This window comes from Pleurodeles waltl, chromosome 11, assembly GCF_031143425.1.
Source record: "Pleurodeles waltl isolate 20211129_DDA chromosome 11, aPleWal1.hap1.20221129, whole genome shotgun sequence".
NCBI lineage: Eukaryota > Metazoa > Chordata > Amphibia > Caudata > Salamandridae > Pleurodeles > Pleurodeles waltl.
In genome coordinates this window covers 633072128-633089948 of record NC_090450.1, presented here as the reverse complement: position 1 = coordinate 633089948, position 17821 = coordinate 633072128, and the positions used below count along the sequence as shown (strand labels likewise).

Below are 17821 nucleotides of genomic sequence, written 5' to 3'. Positions count from 1 at the left end.
ACATACCTTTATATATAGTAAGCATGTTGGCTATACAATTACAATGCTTCCTAGATCCACTGCAACAAATTCTCCAGTTTCAACTATAATGCAGGCACATTGCAAAGGTACACAACTTGCTAAATATAGGAAAAGTGAACATTCACTTTTCACAGATCTTATACATCTATGAAAACTTACCTCAGCATTGTCAAAGTTGGGTTGTTCAATGGGTTCTAACTGGATAAGTGGCAAAGCTTCTACTGGAATTTTGATATTGCTCAGGCTGCTATAACGGTCAGGAGTTCTTCCCTTACGAAGCGGAGTATTCGCTGGTAATGTTTTGTCAAATATTTCGGGACTTAGAGCTCTTCCAAATGTGACCCTTTTCCTCTTCTGCTCTTTGGGCTCATCAGGAGTGCCTCTTTCATCCAGAATAACTGTTCTGCTGTTAGCTACAATAAAATTACCAAAATCAGACAAAAAGTGCGACAGAGCATAAAACAAGGACATCATCAAGCCTTGGACTCTCATTACGAGCGGCCCAGTAAATGGTGTGCTATTAATCACATTTTATAAATCAGACTTTGCAGAGTTAAAATTTATTGGGTGCGATTAGTACCACCCAACTACATCTTTTCGTGATTAACATGCAGAATTTGGTGCTTATCGTATCAAAAAACGCTTGTTCTGGTAAGTATTAGTAATTTTTCTCTAATAAATTTCAACAGGTTTGACCTGCGAATATTTATCACAAAATCCAGAAGTGCAATATCTGGTAATAGGGGTTACCTACATCGCAATTCACCTGGCTACTCATAATGAGAGCCTTAATGTCTGAACCAACCCTTTGTAGGACAACACTGTTAATGCACATTTTTTATGCTCACGCAGCACTGCTGCTTGATTTAACAGTGAAGACTAACCTCTCTACACTCATAATTTTCACTCGAATTCACCAAGAGTAGTTCAAATACATATTGTCAAATCTTAAAACCTGAAGTCATCCTTCCATGCTGAACGCACACAACCATGAAGAACACAGGTCTGCAGTTGTGCTTTGATTCTCATGACTTCAAAATTAGTTGTACAACCCTGTCTTCAAATCTTCTCCACAAAGAAACATATTTTACTTACATAGAGATTACTGCAAGAACAGCACAGACAAAACCATGGGCAGACCTGCTGCTGGTTACCAAACTGGAGGACTCTGTGGATCCTTGTGGCCCAAATGCACACAAGAGGAAGCCTGAAGCATGTCAACGATATGCAGCATGGCCTCTTGAAAGGTTTTGACCTGCTGCAATGTCGCCAATGACCAAATCAGCTCCTGAATGTAATAGATTTAAGAAATGGAGAAACAGCAACACCCAAACGCCTTCTCTGGAGAAAGTGGTGGGAAAGGGTAGAGTCAAGCTAGGACGTTTTGTGTTTCTTCTTTGACCTGTCCAAAGACTTTGGCTTGAAGATCATCTGTCTCTGTAATGACATTCAGAGAGGAAGCAAGTCTGCATTACCTACTTCCACTTGGAGAGATACCAGCGGGGAGCATTCAGGTTTCTTCGCCACGTACAGGATTGATTCACATTCTCAGATGGCTTTAAGATTAATCTGTGAGCAGTTGTCGCAGGTCTTGGAGTAGTACATCAAATGCAGACACCAGAGGCACACTTTGTGGGGATGTGCCATAGATGTTTGTTTGGAGCACTCCCCACAAGGTGTAAATTCTATCATATTAGAGGGTGACATGTACATAGAATTGTAAAAAAAACAATCTCTTCAGGGAGAAGAAAGGAGAAGCACTCAAAATCAGTGTCTGTCAACGTAGAAAGAAAGAACTGACGTGAACAAGCATTGGTGGTGCTTATAAGCATATGCGGAGAGGAGCATTGTTAAAACAGAGTTGAAGGGCACAACCTGTTGCACAGAAGCACAGCTTTTGATTGTTTAGACCGAGGTTAGCACATAGTGAAATTCACAAGTCGAGGAATCTGCTGTAAGAAGTATCCAATAGAAGTATTTGTTAGAAAGGCACGGAGTATGAATTTCTCAACATGATTCTTCAAACACTTGTCCCATCTGTGCAAAATATTCAAGCAGATATTTGGAAATAGTGCAGTCTATGAAATACTGGATAGCCATTTTCTGGCTTGTGGCATATGCGTTACCCTTACTATGTAACCTCCTAACACAAGTTAACAAATGTTATTATTCAGTTTGCTAAGTTACTTTATGTGGTTACCACTCAGGGAGTGGATGAATGCAATAAAGAAGCTGTTCCATCTATGGAGTACCACAGCACTGGCCTGCTGTCTGGTGTGTTTATGTGTAATAGTTCCTTTCATTTGGTGTCTGTGGGTTCGGAAGGCACCTTGCGGTCCATGGTTTACTATGGTTTAGTTTGGATAGCGCTTAGATATGACTTTTGAGCAGAAAGGAGCTGTGTGAATAGAGCCACCTAATATCTCTGAAAGATTTATTAGTTAATGCAAAGATCTTGTCTCTCAACTTAAGATAGTCTATGTGTCACATCAGCTGGAGGATAAGACTGAGGAGTGGTACCATTAACCTCGAGAATATCACAATGAATTCCAAAGTCAGATCAACCCCATAGGAAAGGCCTACAAAGCTACTAAATGTTACAATTCCAAATGTTTTTCTGTGTGCATTTGAAAAGATAAACAATTACATGTGAAGTCAAGCATATATGTTAGGATCTACAGGGAGTAAAAGCAGGCAAGATTGCCCTTCTCTCTGTGCAAGTAAAGTACTTCAATTCAATAAATAAATAGCCGATTGACTTTTTTAGGGCTTCCAGTCTCATCTTCCCTTAAAACTCAAATTTTCAATCATCCCTACTTCTTCATTTTTGGCATATTGACATTTATGAAAGGCAGTCCTTTTCAGTCAGAAAGCCATCCATTCGATATTAAAATGCTTATGTACAAGTAGGAGTAGTTTTGTAGCTTAATGAGATTTTTAGATTCACATGCTGTGCATTAATCCGCCATCTAGCGGTTATTTTTTTCCTGTCTCCATCAGTCAGCAACAGTTTTGTCATAAGGCTGTCCTTTCTTTGACATCAGACATGCGCCCTGGAGGCTCCTATACACGGTCACACTCTTCAGATTCTTTTTTCCCCTTGGACGACTTCTATATGTTCAAACTCCTCCCTCTTCCTGCTGTGTAGTTGGTTTCTCCTGTTTGCCCTTTCTCAGATCCCAGAGGCGGATGGGTTCCAAGTCCCATGAGAATCCAAAAAGCTCAACTACTCCTACTGATAAGTAACCATTTAGTTTTGCAGCATGAATCCTTTTCTGGATTCACATGCAGTGCATTTATTTTGATGCTGCATCCCTCCGCCCCTTATGTATATGAATGTCAACACAGTAATGTTGTGAGAGTCAAACAACTTCTCCTTGTACTCTTTCATGAGTGATCCTTTCGCTTAACAGGCCTGTAAATATTTTTCTTATCTTGTCACATTTGTTGTGCATTCAAAGACAGAGGTCAAATGTCAGGCGCGGTCTTCTGAGGGAGCATGGTGTTTACATTTCTTTCTCTAACTTTAAAGCGAGTATTTTTTGACAATCTTGCTGGATACTGGAGGTACGAAAGGGATTTTATCTAACACACAACATTTAAATGAACTGTATAGTTTTATTAGTTAAACTGTATGTCTGTGCAAATGTAATGGTCATTTCAATTGAAAATGTGTCTGAAATGGCAGTGTGCTACACTCCGCTCTACATCACGCAACACTTATCTGCACCACTCCATGTCACTGCACCACTCCACTCTACACCAATGCACTCTACTCCAAACCACTTTTAGCAACTCCAGTCTAGGCCACGTCTCTCCACTCTGCAACCTACATTAATACACTCTAAGCGAGTACACTCTACTCTGTACCACTCAATTCTACACCAATGCACTCTGCGCCAATCTACTGTATGCCACTCTAATTTACTCTGCACCACTGCATTCTACACTACTTTACTCTACATAATTACACTACTCCACTCTGCACAACTCTACTCTGAAACAATATACTCCATGCCACTTCATTCTACGCCACTCAACTCCACTATATGCCACTACACTCTACACCACTCTACTCTAAACCACTGAAATTCTACTCTGCACCACTGTACTCTATGCCAGTGCCCTCTATGCCATTCTACTGTATGCAACTGTTCTCTAAGTCAATGTACTCAACTGTGTAACACTACACTCTAAGGCACTGCACTTTACGTAACTCTACCCTGCGTCACTCTACTCTGACACTGCACTCTGCAGTAGTCCAGTCTAAGCTATGGCACACTATGCCACTGCACTCTGTACCACTGTGCGTCAATGCACTCTGCTACTCTATGGTACTACTCTGCACCACTGCACTATATGCCACTCCACTCTATTATGCACGACTCAAAGCTACACCGCTGCTTTCTATGATGTGGCATTGCACGCTGCTGAATTCTATGCCACAGCACTCTACTCTTCACCACTGCAGACTACACCAGTACACTCTAACATATGCCACTGCACTCTATGCCACTCTGTTCTACTGTACTCTGCAACACTGTACTTTATTCAGCACTACTGCTTTATAAGCCAATGCAATCTACACCACTCTGCTCTGCATCACTCCACTCTACACCATTGCACGCTACTATGCAACACTCTAATCATTGCCACTGCACTCTACGAAGTTGCATTGTACACTGCTACACACTATGCCACTATACTCTTCAACACTATGCTAATGCGCTCTGCACCAGTTCACTCTATGCGACTCTACTGTACGCCACTCAAAGCAACTCCACTCTATGCCACTCCAATACACAACACTGACACTACTCCACTTCGCCATTCCACTCTACAACACCCTCCCCTACACCACTAACATTTAGCCACCACATGTACAACATGGCTGAAACACATTGCAAAGCCATTATCTTTTGCATAGGTGAGATGGTTTGATTTTGCCAATGCTTGCTTCTCATGCAGCGTGCCCTGGGCTTATCTGGCAATAGTTTCCACGCTTTTTCACAGCATGTATGTACTCTCTCTCATGCGACGGTCCCCTTGGTTACTAGCGCAGCCTTACTCGCTCAAGCAAGGGCAATGAAGAGCTGAACTCCATTTTTTAGGGTCCTTGTCTCCCGGATGTAGTAATTTGAGTGCCTTTCGCGCAGCCAAAGAACGTACTGCCCTTTAAACATATGTTTTTGGATTCTGAAAGAAGGCCAGCAGTTGTATGTTTTAGTTCAGGTTGAACTGTGACACTTTAGGTAGAAACTGAGGGTTAGTTCTCAGCATTACCTTGTCCTTATATACTTGAAGGTAGGGTTCTAGGATGGTGAGTGCTTTCAATTAGCTGACTATGCAGCAAGATGATTGCTATTAGAAAGGCTGTTAGCATTAGGAACTTCACTTCCGCTTTGAGCATAGTTCTGTCATCAGTTGAGTGAGCACAGTGTTTTGGTATAGTCCTTGGTGGACCTCCTTTCTCTGAACCTTCAGGAATCTCTTTACCATTGATAAAATGAATAAACTGACAATAGCTGCAAGGCAGACCCTGAGTGATGAGCAGGTTAGGCTTACATCCAGTAAGTATGCTAGTACCTTGTCCTCTGCCCATATCCTTCCCATCCTTCTTGCACCCCTGGATACACCTTTCCCATTTTGCAGTATAGCATTTGTGTGAATTTGGCCTTGATGCTTCCTTGAAGCTTCTATTGTTCTGTATGGAAGCTGTAGGTGGCTGAACTCTAATTATTAATGAGCCAGACTCCTGTGGGTGACATCAATCACCACATGCGGGGGTTAGGGGAATCCTCTTTTCCTGTGAGAGCTCCATTTTAAGAACCAGGTTTCCCTGGCCCACAGTCTGCCAAAGGGGATGAGGGTCATGTGGGATAGTCTGATTTTGTCCAGTACCTTGGTATCAGGGGAAAGGCACATGCATATATTCCTGACCAGTCTATCAACAGGGAATTCCCCCTAGAACAGGTGTTTGGATACCTCGACGTGAAGTCTTGGAATTTTGCGATCTTTGGGTCTGCAAACAGGTCTTTGCCTGGGGTGCTTCTCCTTAATGTTTATCAGCGTTTGTGGGCTGTCATTGCTGCCTGCTTAGTCTGTCTACTTTGAGATTTTGAAACCATGGTCAGGTGTATCGCCACTGGGGATGTCTCTCTCTGAATTTAACATTTGTGTTTTTCTTATGTTAGTTGAGACATTTGGAAAGATCTTGTGACCCCGTTTTTGAGGCAGAACATTGAGAATGTATCCATCAGAATCACCGCTATCTTTTCTTTCACACGTGCTGACAAAGCCTTCAGGGTTAGAAATACTGTCTTGAGTTCCCACCATTTAATGTGTTTTATTGCCGCTGTTGAGCCCTAGCGGCATCTGATCTTCAGGTTGCCCATGTGCGCTCTTCTCACCTATGGACAGGTGTTTACCCAATTGATCCTGCTATACCTGGGTAAAATGGGTGCTTTTCATCCCTGATGGAATACGTCTGTAGTGATTGTCAATGTAGAAATTGGAAGCTTGAAGAGTCTCCCCACTGTCATGTATTGCAAGCTCCACTAGCTTATCTCTCTCTGAATCCTTCCTATGACAACCACTGGATCTTCTCAATTTTGTGGCTTGTGATCATCCGTTGTTCAGCCACTCCTGGATTGTCAGCATGCACAGTCTGGCCAGTGCCATGAGCAGGATGCATGATCTGATCATACCCATTAGTTTTGTTACTGTCCTCACCATTAGAGACTTACCCGTAAGGTACAGGAGAGTTTGCTTGGTTAGTGTGCTTACGCTGCTGGAGACTGAGTATGATATTGCTCTCCCAGAGTTCAGTGTTGCTCCCAGGAACATATTTTCCTGTTACGGGTTCAGGGATGACTTTACATGGTTTGATAACCCCAGTGTGTGCAGTGTCTGGATCACCGCTAGTACGCCTTGATGACATTTGTGCCTTGAGCTTGCCTTTATTAGGCCAGTCGGCCAGGAATGGATAGGCATGTATGCCTTGTCTTCTCAGACTTGCAGCTACTGCTGCTAGCCATTTTGTGAACACCTTTGGTGGAGTCTTCATTGTAAAGAAGAGCAATTTGAACTATGGCAAACCAGAGGTATTGCTTGGGGGCCGGATTCATTGCAATGTGTAGGTAGTTGTCCTTTATAGCTACTGTGGCCATGTAATTACCTTTCCTTCAAAGTGGGGTGGCAGCTTTGTCATTTTTGACCATTGTGTTAATATGAACTTGTTGAGTTTTCCGAGGTCCAGGATGGGTTTTAATTTCAGATATTGTTTTGGCACCAGGAAAGATCAGTAAATGCCTTTTCCTGACGTCTTTTATGGGATTCTTTCTATTGCTGTTTTTTTTTTTTATGAGCTCCTTCACCTCCTGACCTAGTTGTAAGAGTTCCTCCTTTGTGTGAGGTTCCTTGTTTGGTGGTAGCAGAGGATGCCTTTTAATGAACAGTAGCTAGGATTTATTGCACTCAATATCCGCTTATCTGAGATGATCGACACGCTCTTTCACTTATACTGCCATTGGGGGAGTTCTGGATGGCTGAGCGAATACCTGTTGTTGAGGGGTTGTGCTGTAATGAAAGCCTCTGCCTGCTAGACTTCAGTATGATTCCTTGTTTGAAAGACCCACGGAACTGCAATGCTCCCACTGCCTAGGCTGTCTCATTGTACTTTACCTGAGGCAGTGATTTGTCCATTGTTAAGCCCAAGAAGGTGTCCCCCTTAAAGGGCACGTTGATGCAAGAAGCTTGCACCTCTGTCATGAACCCAAAGACTTGCAAACAGGCCTCTTGAGAGTTGTCCTGGTAGACATTTCCCTTCTAACAGTGCTTGCCACCGCCCTGGCCATCTTCTTGCAGTCCTCATAGTGATGTTTCATGAGGCCCTCCATCTCATCCCATTACTGGTGGGCCTAGGGACTTAGAAGAGCATTGCAGTTTGTAATCCTCAACTGGATTTCTGCTTCTTTCCGTCTCTCTTGCCAGCAGGTCCAACCTCTTGCTCTCTGTATGGTGGTGGCCCTGTTGATGTGGGCGCATTAACTCTCATTCTTGCTGTTGCAACAATGATGTAATACACTGGCACATTTGCCCTGATGCAGATGGGGTTCTGCTTGGTGTGCCTGTACTTCTTTTTGACCCGTGTGGTCACTGCCTTGGCCGTGACTGGTTCCCTGAAAGTGGTGTTTCGTTATTTCAGGATGCTCAGCATCATTAAGAGGTACAAGTTTCTTTTTTGCTGTGGCACCGAAGTTTTGAGCAGGAAACAGGAATCCTCCTTTCCTCCTCTAGTTGCACCCTGGAGGCATCAGCCGCCCTGTTGACGAGTTGGATTTTACATGGAGAGGTCATCAGTGGTGAAGGCATCGAGGGGTAGCTGGACACCTTTGCAGGAAATGGTTTTCCAGTGTGTGGTGGACACCTATGGTGTTACACCTTATGTTGGGTCCAGGCAACCCTGGTGAGATAGTGTTACAGTGTCTAGACAGCTGTGGTTCTCAAGGGCAGCTCTGTGTTGAGCAGCCAAGACGTATCTAGAAGGGATGTGAAGTACTTGCAATACCACAGAAGTCACACAGTAACTTATCACACACGAAAGGAACCACACAGTGTTACAAAAATAAAGGTACTTTATTATAGGCACACCAAACTAGATTATCATTGGTATACCTCCCTCTGGAGGTATGAACACACAAAATATACACTAGTAAGTACTCGGGGAATAGCATAAATTAGCAAGGGCCCTATGGGGAGGATGGGGGAGGGGAAACAATATACTAAAAAAGTGGCATGCGAAACAGTGTCCCCCACCAGTGTGTATGGAGTGGTTAGCTGAGGGCTGGGGGAAGAGTGGAACCCCAAAAGGTATGTAACTAGCAGATCCCCAGCAGCCAGGTGCAGAGAGGTAAGTTACCCGGCCATCCCACGGGCTTACATGGGGATGTCGTGATTGGAGTAATGCAGGAACAGGACCAGACCGGTGGAACCCAAGGGCGGATTCCAGGAGGAGAGGACCTGCAAAGAAGGAGACACAGTCCAGTCCATACAGAAGTGTCCAGGTGGGGTAGGAGCCAATGCCCACTTCTGTAGCTGAAGGTCCGGGTCTCCGGTGATGGATTAAGTCCAGCTGGGGTTCAGGCGCTGCAGAGGAATCCCTGAGTTGCCTACAAGCTATCCCTCGTCGGTCGCCAGAATGCAGATGGGTCAGTGGTCAGGAGGTCCACCAATAAGCACAGGCAAAAGGAACGGTTTTCGCAGAGCTGTGGAGGACCAGCAAAGTCCTGGAGCAACAACCTTTGGAGGGGAGTCCGGACTGACGCTCAAGATGCAGGAGAGCCAGAAGATGCAGTCTGAGCACCCACAAGCAACTCACTGACAGCAGGCACAGTAAGTCGCAGTGAAGACCAGTCAGCAAACCTGAAGGAGTCCCACGTCGCTGGAGCTGCACAGAGGAGACGACTGTTCTTACAGACGTAGAGTTCTGGGGGCTGGGGCTAGTTGGAGCCTCAAGATCCCTCAGAGAAGGAGTCAACATGACTTGGCTGGAGCAACAGCTGCAGTGCATAAGGGTTCTGTTCCAGTGGAAGAGAGAAGGGCTCACCGTCTCCCACGTTGGACAGAAGGCAGAGAGGACCCAGTGGATCCCTCAGAACCACCAAACTGTAGTGAAGAATCTTCAGTCCGAAAGACAGGAGATCCCACCAGCCGGACATCATTACCTTAGGTGCCTGTGGATGCAGTAGAGTGACTCCTTCCCTCGAAGGGAGATTCATTCTTACTTCTTGGTGCAGTCAAAGTCTTGCCAATACCAGAGGATGCACAGCCTTGAAGATGTTGCATAATGCTGACAGGAGACGCGGAAACAATGTTGCAAGGAGAAGTCTTCTCAGGCAGTGCAGTCCTTTCCGGTTCCTGTGTAGTCCAGCAGTGGTTCCAGAGGCCAGGAGCAGAAGATGTCTTTGTAGACAGGTCCTGCAGAGTCTTGCACAACAAATCTGGGGACCCACCCACAAGGGAGTCCCTAAATAGCCCGAAAAGGGAGTTTGGCCACTCTCTGGGCTGACCATCTATCAGTAGGGTCACCAACGTCAGTTACCTGACCTACCCAGTCAGATGCTCCCAAAGACCTCTGCATTTCTTGTTTCCAAGATGGCAGAACCAAGTGGCTACCAGGAGGAGCACTGGGCACCACCATAGGGGTGGAGATGGACAGTGGAGTGGACACTCCCCTTTCCTTTGTGTGTTTTGCTCCAGAGCAGGGACCAGTTGTCCCTGGACTGGTGCAAACCGGATTATGCAAGGAGGGCACCAAATGTGCCCTTCAAAGCAGTCTGTTGGTGCTGAGAGGCTATCCCTCCCCAGGCCAGTAACACCTATTTCCAAAGGAGAGGAGGTTGCACCCCTCTGCTACAGGAAATCCTTGGTTATGCGGTCCCCTGCTGGAGTTGGACAAGCAGCTGGAGGGCAGAATCATGTATGGGGGGGGGGAGAGGGGGGGGGGGGGGGTGCCTGCAGCACAGCGAGCTGCACGTAAACCCCAAAGACTGGTAGGAGCAGAACGGGGGGATCCTCTAAGGAATCCCTAGGATACATAGAATCATTGCCACCAATACTAGAATCAGTATCTGGGTGGGATTCCAACATGTTTGATACCAAACATGCCCAGGTCTGGATGGAGTTACCATTATGTAGCCACAAGTAGTGACCAGTACATAGATAAAATGGCTTTGCAGCACTTATGAAGTCCAGGGAATTGGAGTTTGCACGGGCACCTCGGCTCATGCGTGGGCCCCTCCCGGGTGGCATATTACATGCTGCAGCTCACGGGAGACCCCTGGTATACCAATGCCCTGGGTACCTAAGTGCCATATACCAGGGACTTGCAGGGGTACACCAGTATTCCAATTGTGGGGTGTAGAAAGTACCAAAGTAACAAAATTTGGGAGAGGGAGCACAATTACTGGGGTTCTGGTTAGTATGATCCCAGTGTAAACAGTCTAAACACACTGACATCAGGCAAAAAGCGAGGGTAAGCATGCCAGAAAGAGGGGACTTTCCTACAACAGTTCTCAGGGGACTCTGTGGAGGGGTCTTCCAACATGTCCTCTTAATGTTCCAGTCTCTCAAATATAGTCTTTTCCTCGTAGTCAAAGAGCTTCTAATGCTCTTCTTTGTCGGGGTGTAGCGTTGAAGTAGGTTCTATCGCAGATTGTTCACCTTCTCCCTCTTTTGGCTCAGAGGGCTTCATTGGTATTTGGAAAACTTTTAGGAACTCTAAGTCCTTCTTTCTCTGAAGGAGTGTTGCCATTCCAACCTTCAGCAGATGCTTCTTCCGCTTGACCTCGAGCATCCGTTGTTCAGCAGCAGAATTTTCCTTTTCAGAGTCACCTGCTGTTTATCCTTTTGCTCGTTTTCTTTTCTCCTCTCTCAAGCGCCAGCAGGCATCAAAGGGTGTTCCAAAGGTCTGCCTCCATTAGTGTCCCTTTTCTTTTGGTTTGGTCCTGTGCACCTCTGTTTTTGCCGTCTTTTGGGGGTTTGATGTTGAGTTGGTCTTAGAGGTCCTAGGAAGGCACAGATTCCACATCACAAACTTAGGTTGGAAGTTAAGGCAGAACTTAAAAAGGTTGTTCTCCATCTCCCCTTGCCGCCCCATCACTGTGCATTCTCCAGGCATGTTTCTGGTCGGACTAGTCCCGGTTAGTGCTGAAGAGGGTACGCTTCTCCACTTTCGTTGTCGCTTGTAGCCTCCGGTGTTAAAGCTCTCGTCTTTGAAATTTTGTTTGACAGTCAGTTGTTTTCTCTCAAATTATTCAGAGCTCTTCTGTCTTGCTTCCAGACTCAAAGGCAAAAAAAATAAGAATCTGAAGATGGCAACGACGTACAGGAACTTGCAGGTCTGACGTCACAGACGACAGACTTAACAAATGGTGTTCGCTGATGAAGCCCTCTTGACTTTATGGGGAGAGACTTCATTCCTTCTGAAATCTGACACTCAAGATTCCCGTTTGGACAAGAATTCTTCCATATTCCATTTGTCTTCAGGGTCTCCTTTCAGGGGTCACACTTGAGACAATTCATTTTGTCATGTGAATAAAAGTTGCAACCATGACCTTATAAAGCGGACCCTCACATAATTCTTATTACCCTCATGTAGCCCCCAGTAAGACAATGAGGCACCACAAAAGAGATTCCAGTGCAGCTCATATTGGTATGCTCAAATATGGGTGTTTCAGTATAATTTTGGTAAGAGTGGGTTAAATACATATTTGAGAAACAACATTTTAGCAAAAGTCCTTTTCAGGTCATCACTGTACTGCCTTCACAGGTCACAGAGTTCACTTAGGCCTCCATGCATACTGCAGAGTCCAGGACCAAAGCCCTTATCTTTGACAGCTCCAGAATATCAAGCATCTTGACCAAAATCTGAAATGAATCCTTTGATGAGATTACATGGACTGCTTAAAACTATAAAAATTAATTTTAGGCATTAAAGAAATCTCTCCTCTAGCATGTGTGTGTGTGATTTGTGCACTGCAAACCTAGCCCAAACAGCAAAGCGCTATACAGGGTGAGCAGCAAAGATACAGTTGATCGATTGGAAGTTAACTGGGTTCAGTTATCTACTTGTCATGGATGTATAAAGTTACTCTTTTTACAACTCTTTTCCATTATCAGGTAGCGTCTGAGCAATATCAAAGTATGCATGGATTCCTCTCTTCGGATGCTGGGCAAAAAATGTTAATGTCTCCTGCGAAAGATAAGCCAGGGGTAGGTCAGAGATCTCAGTCGAACAACAACACGTGAATCAATGAAGCAGTTCAAAGGTAGAAACATTAATGCCCTTGACAAAAAGTTTCCTCTTACCAGACTGGCTTAAAGTTTGAGTGAATCAAGATTCACCTCTGCTCGTGACTGCAAAACCAGCATTGGCAAAGCCAAAAGGTCACTCCCTCTGAACTATGTTATTCACTCTCTGGCTCTGCCAACACTTGTTGATGCAAAACAGTACTGGCAAAAGCAAATCTAAATTGCCCCAACATGATAAACTTATAAAATATACACAAGCATCATGAAATTGAGAAATCTTGTATTTTAAACATTTAATTTAGCATTACAAGCTGGGGACACCCATCCCAAAATCGTAAATTATATAGGAGTAAGTGTAGATTAGTGCATTTTCTAGAAATAAAAATTAAAAAAGATTGATAAGGGGTTGGGCACAGCAACATGGAAAGTGTGCAGGGTGGGGTTGTAATGGGACTCCTGTGGAGTAATGAAATCAAAATAAAAGAGAAAGTAAAGGCAAGCCATCCAATAAGCAAGCAAGCAAATAAAACAGGCAATGACAAAGCCAATAGGTCTCGGCAATCCACAAGTTATAGGCATTGGCATTGTTAATGCATTTGTGCTTATCAATAAAAATAGCTCCAGAGCCATACACAAATACATTTACATTGCCAACGCCTATAGCTCTAGCATCTCTACAATCTTAAGGACCAAGCTATGATCCTGCTGAGAAATGACTTATGAGAAAGACTGCATGCACCACCAAAATGCACTAGGTCCCACCAGGAAACAATTCTTGAAATAAATGCTAAAGCTGCCTTGTCTGTGCAATCAGATACCCTGGCTTTTTAACTAACATTGAATCGCGTGCTGAGATCTTTTAGCTCCGACTTACAATGTTAAAAGCGAAACTAGAGAGGTTGAGGTAAATATAATCAGCTGCATATGCACATTTCCCATCAGCGGCTTCTTTAACCCCCTGGGTGCCTGGGGCAAGCTGGTCTCGTCCTCCGCCACGGTTCCCGTGTGCTAGGGACGAGACCAGCTCGTCCTGCACTCGACCCACGGGCCTCCCACCCACACCCCCAGTTGGGGATGGAAGGGGAAATCGTTTCCCCTTCCACCCCCCACCCCAATCTGATGACGTTGGCGCACTCCAAGCGTGCCAACATTATCAAATGCTGCCGGGGACGTGCTGGAAGCCATTTGCTTCCAGCGTGTTAGGAGAGAGAACTTAAAAAAGGTAAGTCCTTCTCCTGGGAGGTTGTTTTGGGTGGTGGTGGTGGGGAGGGGGTGCAATAATCTATCTGTGTTTTGACCCACCCAGGGGCTAGACACCAGGGATCGCAATTTTTTTTCTTTTATATTTTAGGGCAGCGACCCCTTAGAGAAGGGTCGCTGCCCTGGGGGGCATTACATTTTTGTATGTTTCGGCAACCGCTCCTCCCCGGGGCTAGATCGGCCATGTTTTAGGTCGAACTGGTGCAAGAACTGTTGGCAATTTCACCCCTCCTTGGGGGCAGATCGGCCTATGGGGGCACATTACTGACGCCAATTTCTTCATCCCTTGGGGGCAGATCGGCCTATTTGTTTTTAGGCAAGGGTTGACCCCCAAAGAAGGCACAAAACTGTAAGCCATTTCTGCCCTTCTTAGGGGCTGATCAGCCTATTTGTTAGGCCCACCTGCCCCAAAGGGGGCAGATTCCACTTAGGCACCAGGGAACAATTCTAAATGCTTGGTGCCAGGGTGTTTGTCATCTGATGAAGTATTTGCATTTGTGATTATAACAGTTTATTTCTCCTTTTTGTTCTAGTTCAAAGCTTTTGTTTGCTTCCTTTGCTGTGGCTCCATGCGGTTTTGGCAGTGGTTGACCTGCGGTTTGCATAGTTGCATGTTTTTGGTAAGTAAAAACAATTTACTCCAAAGCAGTACTGTTGCCATGTATGAATTACATTTTTGTCTGTGGTGTACTAAATGCAGGATTGTGTGTGAAATTGTCCTTAGATATCTGCACAATGATTTGTGTTGTCTTATGTCTAATTTGCTTTTCTTTTTTTCTTTTACTGGGATATCATTGGCGATTGCTGTGTATGTGCTGAGTAGTTGATGAGTCTAGCTTTTTCAGGCAAGTGAGTGGTAAAGTTTTTGAGTACATAACTCTTTGTGATAAGGCCACACTTTGTTTATTACTTATTTTAGACAGTGCTGGTTGCTGTTGGCGCATTTGTCAAGCTACACTTCTTAGAAAGGATCATGGCTAGCCGCAGAGTGAACGCTCAGCAGGTTGTTGGCATGCTTTTTGAGTCATCTCCTGACCATGATTATGAGACTGACTCTGCATCTGAGGAAGAGGAGGAAGTGTGAGATTCTAGCAGTGAGTTTCCTGACCGAGAGGAACCTTCTGATGAGGAAGCCACTCTCCGTGCAGATGAAGGGCCTGTTTTAGAGGTGGATACTGATGTGCCAATAGTGCAGCAGCCTGGGGCGGAAAGGTTTCCCATTGGAAGACCTGACACCTGGGTTGCCCCAAACATGAAGCAGTCACAGTTGCCAGCCTTTACTGGCCTCCCAGGGTGTAGAGTGATTGTGGAAAACTTTTTGCCTGTCAATTTCTTTCAGTTGTTTATGGACGATGTATTTTTTGAAGAGATGTTTGAGCAGACTAATTTGTATGCGGAGCAGTATTTGCAGGACAAAGCTGCCCGACTAAGGCCTCAGTCTAGAGCTACCCAGTGGATTCCCACAAACCTGGAAGAGTTGAAAACATTCCTGGGGTTGCCTTTTATGATGGGGCTGATAAGGAAGCAGTCACTGGCTTGTTGTTGGTCTACTAGGCCCTTGATGGCAGCAGTTGTATTTCCTGCAAACATGACTCATAATCAGTATTGGCTTCTTCTTCGGACGGTTCATTTTATTGACAATGCTTTAGCCTTGCCACAAGATCACCCCGATTGGGACTGTCTTTTTAAGATTAGGCCTGTCTTGATCATTTTGTAGACTGGTTTTCAGAAGTGTATGTTCCAGGCAAAGAAATAAGTGTGGACGAGTCTTCGGTCCTTTTCAAGGTGCATTTGTTTTTTAAGCAGTACATGCCTAGCAAGAGGGCACGGTATGGAATTAAGCTGTATATGCTGTCTGAAAGTAGTACAGGATATGTGTATAATTTCAGGGTCTACACTGGTAGGGATTCCAGTATTGACCCCACTGGTTGTCCACCCACTTTTGGAGTTAGTGAGAAAATTGTGAGGGGACGTGGTAGACTGTTTAACAAAGGTCTCCATTTGTATGAAGATAACTTCTACACTGGAGTGCAATTGTTCAGAGTGGACACTGTTGTTTGTGGCACAATCCGTTCTAACCAGAAAGGCTATCCAAGAGAGCTTGTCAGTAAAAAAAACAAAAAAAAAAAAACTTGACAAGGGGCCGTGCTTCCCATGCCACTGGATTCAAGCTAGCCTGGCTGATGAGGGGTGAAACCCCGAAACCGGTCCCAGGATGCTTGTTTCCGGTCCAGTGAGGACCTGGCTTGGCAGTTCGGGCTGGACTGTTCCCATGAGGAACAGGGTCAAGACTGATTTGCATATGGCTGGGTCCAAACTGGGGTGGCATGGTGAGCAAAAGAACGATGGATTAAACCCAGATCTGTGACTGGGGGTGAGTGTTTGACAATGTTCAGCATTCCGTCCATCACTTGTTGTTTTTGCTGAAGGGGCAGTGCAGTGCCTTGCGTAATAATGAGCTGCTAGCTCTGAAATTTGCAGACAGGAGAGATGTGTACATACTAACTACCGTCCATGATGAGATTACTACCCCTGTGTCTGTCTGGGGTCAGGTTGTGGAAGTGTGCAAACATGCATGTATTTTGGACTACAATAAGCACATGAGTAGATAAGAGGTTGGAACCTTACACTGCTCTTTATAAGTCCTACGTGTGGTATAAAAAGTTGGCCATCCATTTGTTTTATTTAGCAGCTTTGAATGTTTTTATTGTGTTCAAGGATTGTTCGCCTGAGTCAAGGATGAAAGTTGTTACATTTCAGGAGTCAGTGATAGAGTCTCTTATTGTGGTGGAACAGGCAAGAGTTCCTATAGTAGCAGTGGTGGAGGATGCGACTAGATTGAAAGATCACCACTTTGCCCATTACATTCCTCCTACTCCCCAAAAAAAGACTTGCCCACTACGAAATGTAGACTCTGTGCCCAAAGAGGTATCCAGAGGGAGAGCCGGATCTACTGCCCGGACTGTCCTTCAAAGCCTGGGCTGTGTGTGGCTCGCTGTTTCAGGAGTTACCACACCCAGAATTACTGGGAACTACCGTGAGCGTAAACTGCCTGTCATGTTTTCATATGTTTCAGTTTCACGGTTGGCATTTGTCATGTATTTAGTTAGAGCTTTTGTGTTTGTAGTTTTGCACTTATTTCTAATTAGTGTTTTTTTTTTGTGAAAAAACAAGTGATGGCGGAGTGCAAGGAGTGGCGCTTGGCTGGCGTGTGCGTGGAGTGGCGCTTGGCTGGCGGTGTAAATAGTGACTTTCTGTTGGCCACTGCAACACACTGTCAGCCAAACGCCAGTCGAAACACTCCCATCAGCTGGGGTGATTGCTGAATCAGGCATGTGGGCGTATGAAAGTTATAGGTCCTTGAATGGAGCGGTCTGTTGATGCGAGTGTTCTAATGTGCAGGGCCCGCGGCTGCCGGCGTGAATGGTCTTGTGCATATCATGTATGAAAGGTGTGTGAATGGACTGTAAAGCGGTTGGTGCCTTGTTGTGGCTTTACAGCTCACGAGCTCTGAGTCATTCGTTCAGTTTTTTGGCCTTTCAGTTAATAACAGAGCAGTTCATTTTTGGGAAACCTTTGTTAATAAAATTTGATCACTGAACCATCTCTCACCCTCGTGTAATTTTTAATTTTTTATCGGCAGACTGAGGGGAACATTGGGTGGCAGGAAATTTATACTGGCACAGAGATCCTATAAAGAAAAGTGTGGAAAATGTATTTTTTTTTT

At 45.0% G+C, this 17821-nt stretch overlaps 1 protein-coding gene across 4 annotated transcripts in view; it reads right to left on the bottom strand.

The window, feature by feature from the left end:
• Positions 1 to 17821, bottom strand: part of CDCA2 (cell division cycle associated 2) — a 418898-nt gene that overhangs the window by 141362 nt on the left and 259715 nt on the right. For all 4 annotated transcript variants that reach the window (XM_069214148.1, XM_069214147.1, XM_069214150.1 and 1 more), the window contains one exon: positions 181 to 434. In XM_069214148.1, coding sequence (XP_069070249.1) covers positions 181 to 434 — 254 coding nt within the window. The remainder of the gene's footprint in view (positions 1 to 180; positions 435 to 17821) is intronic.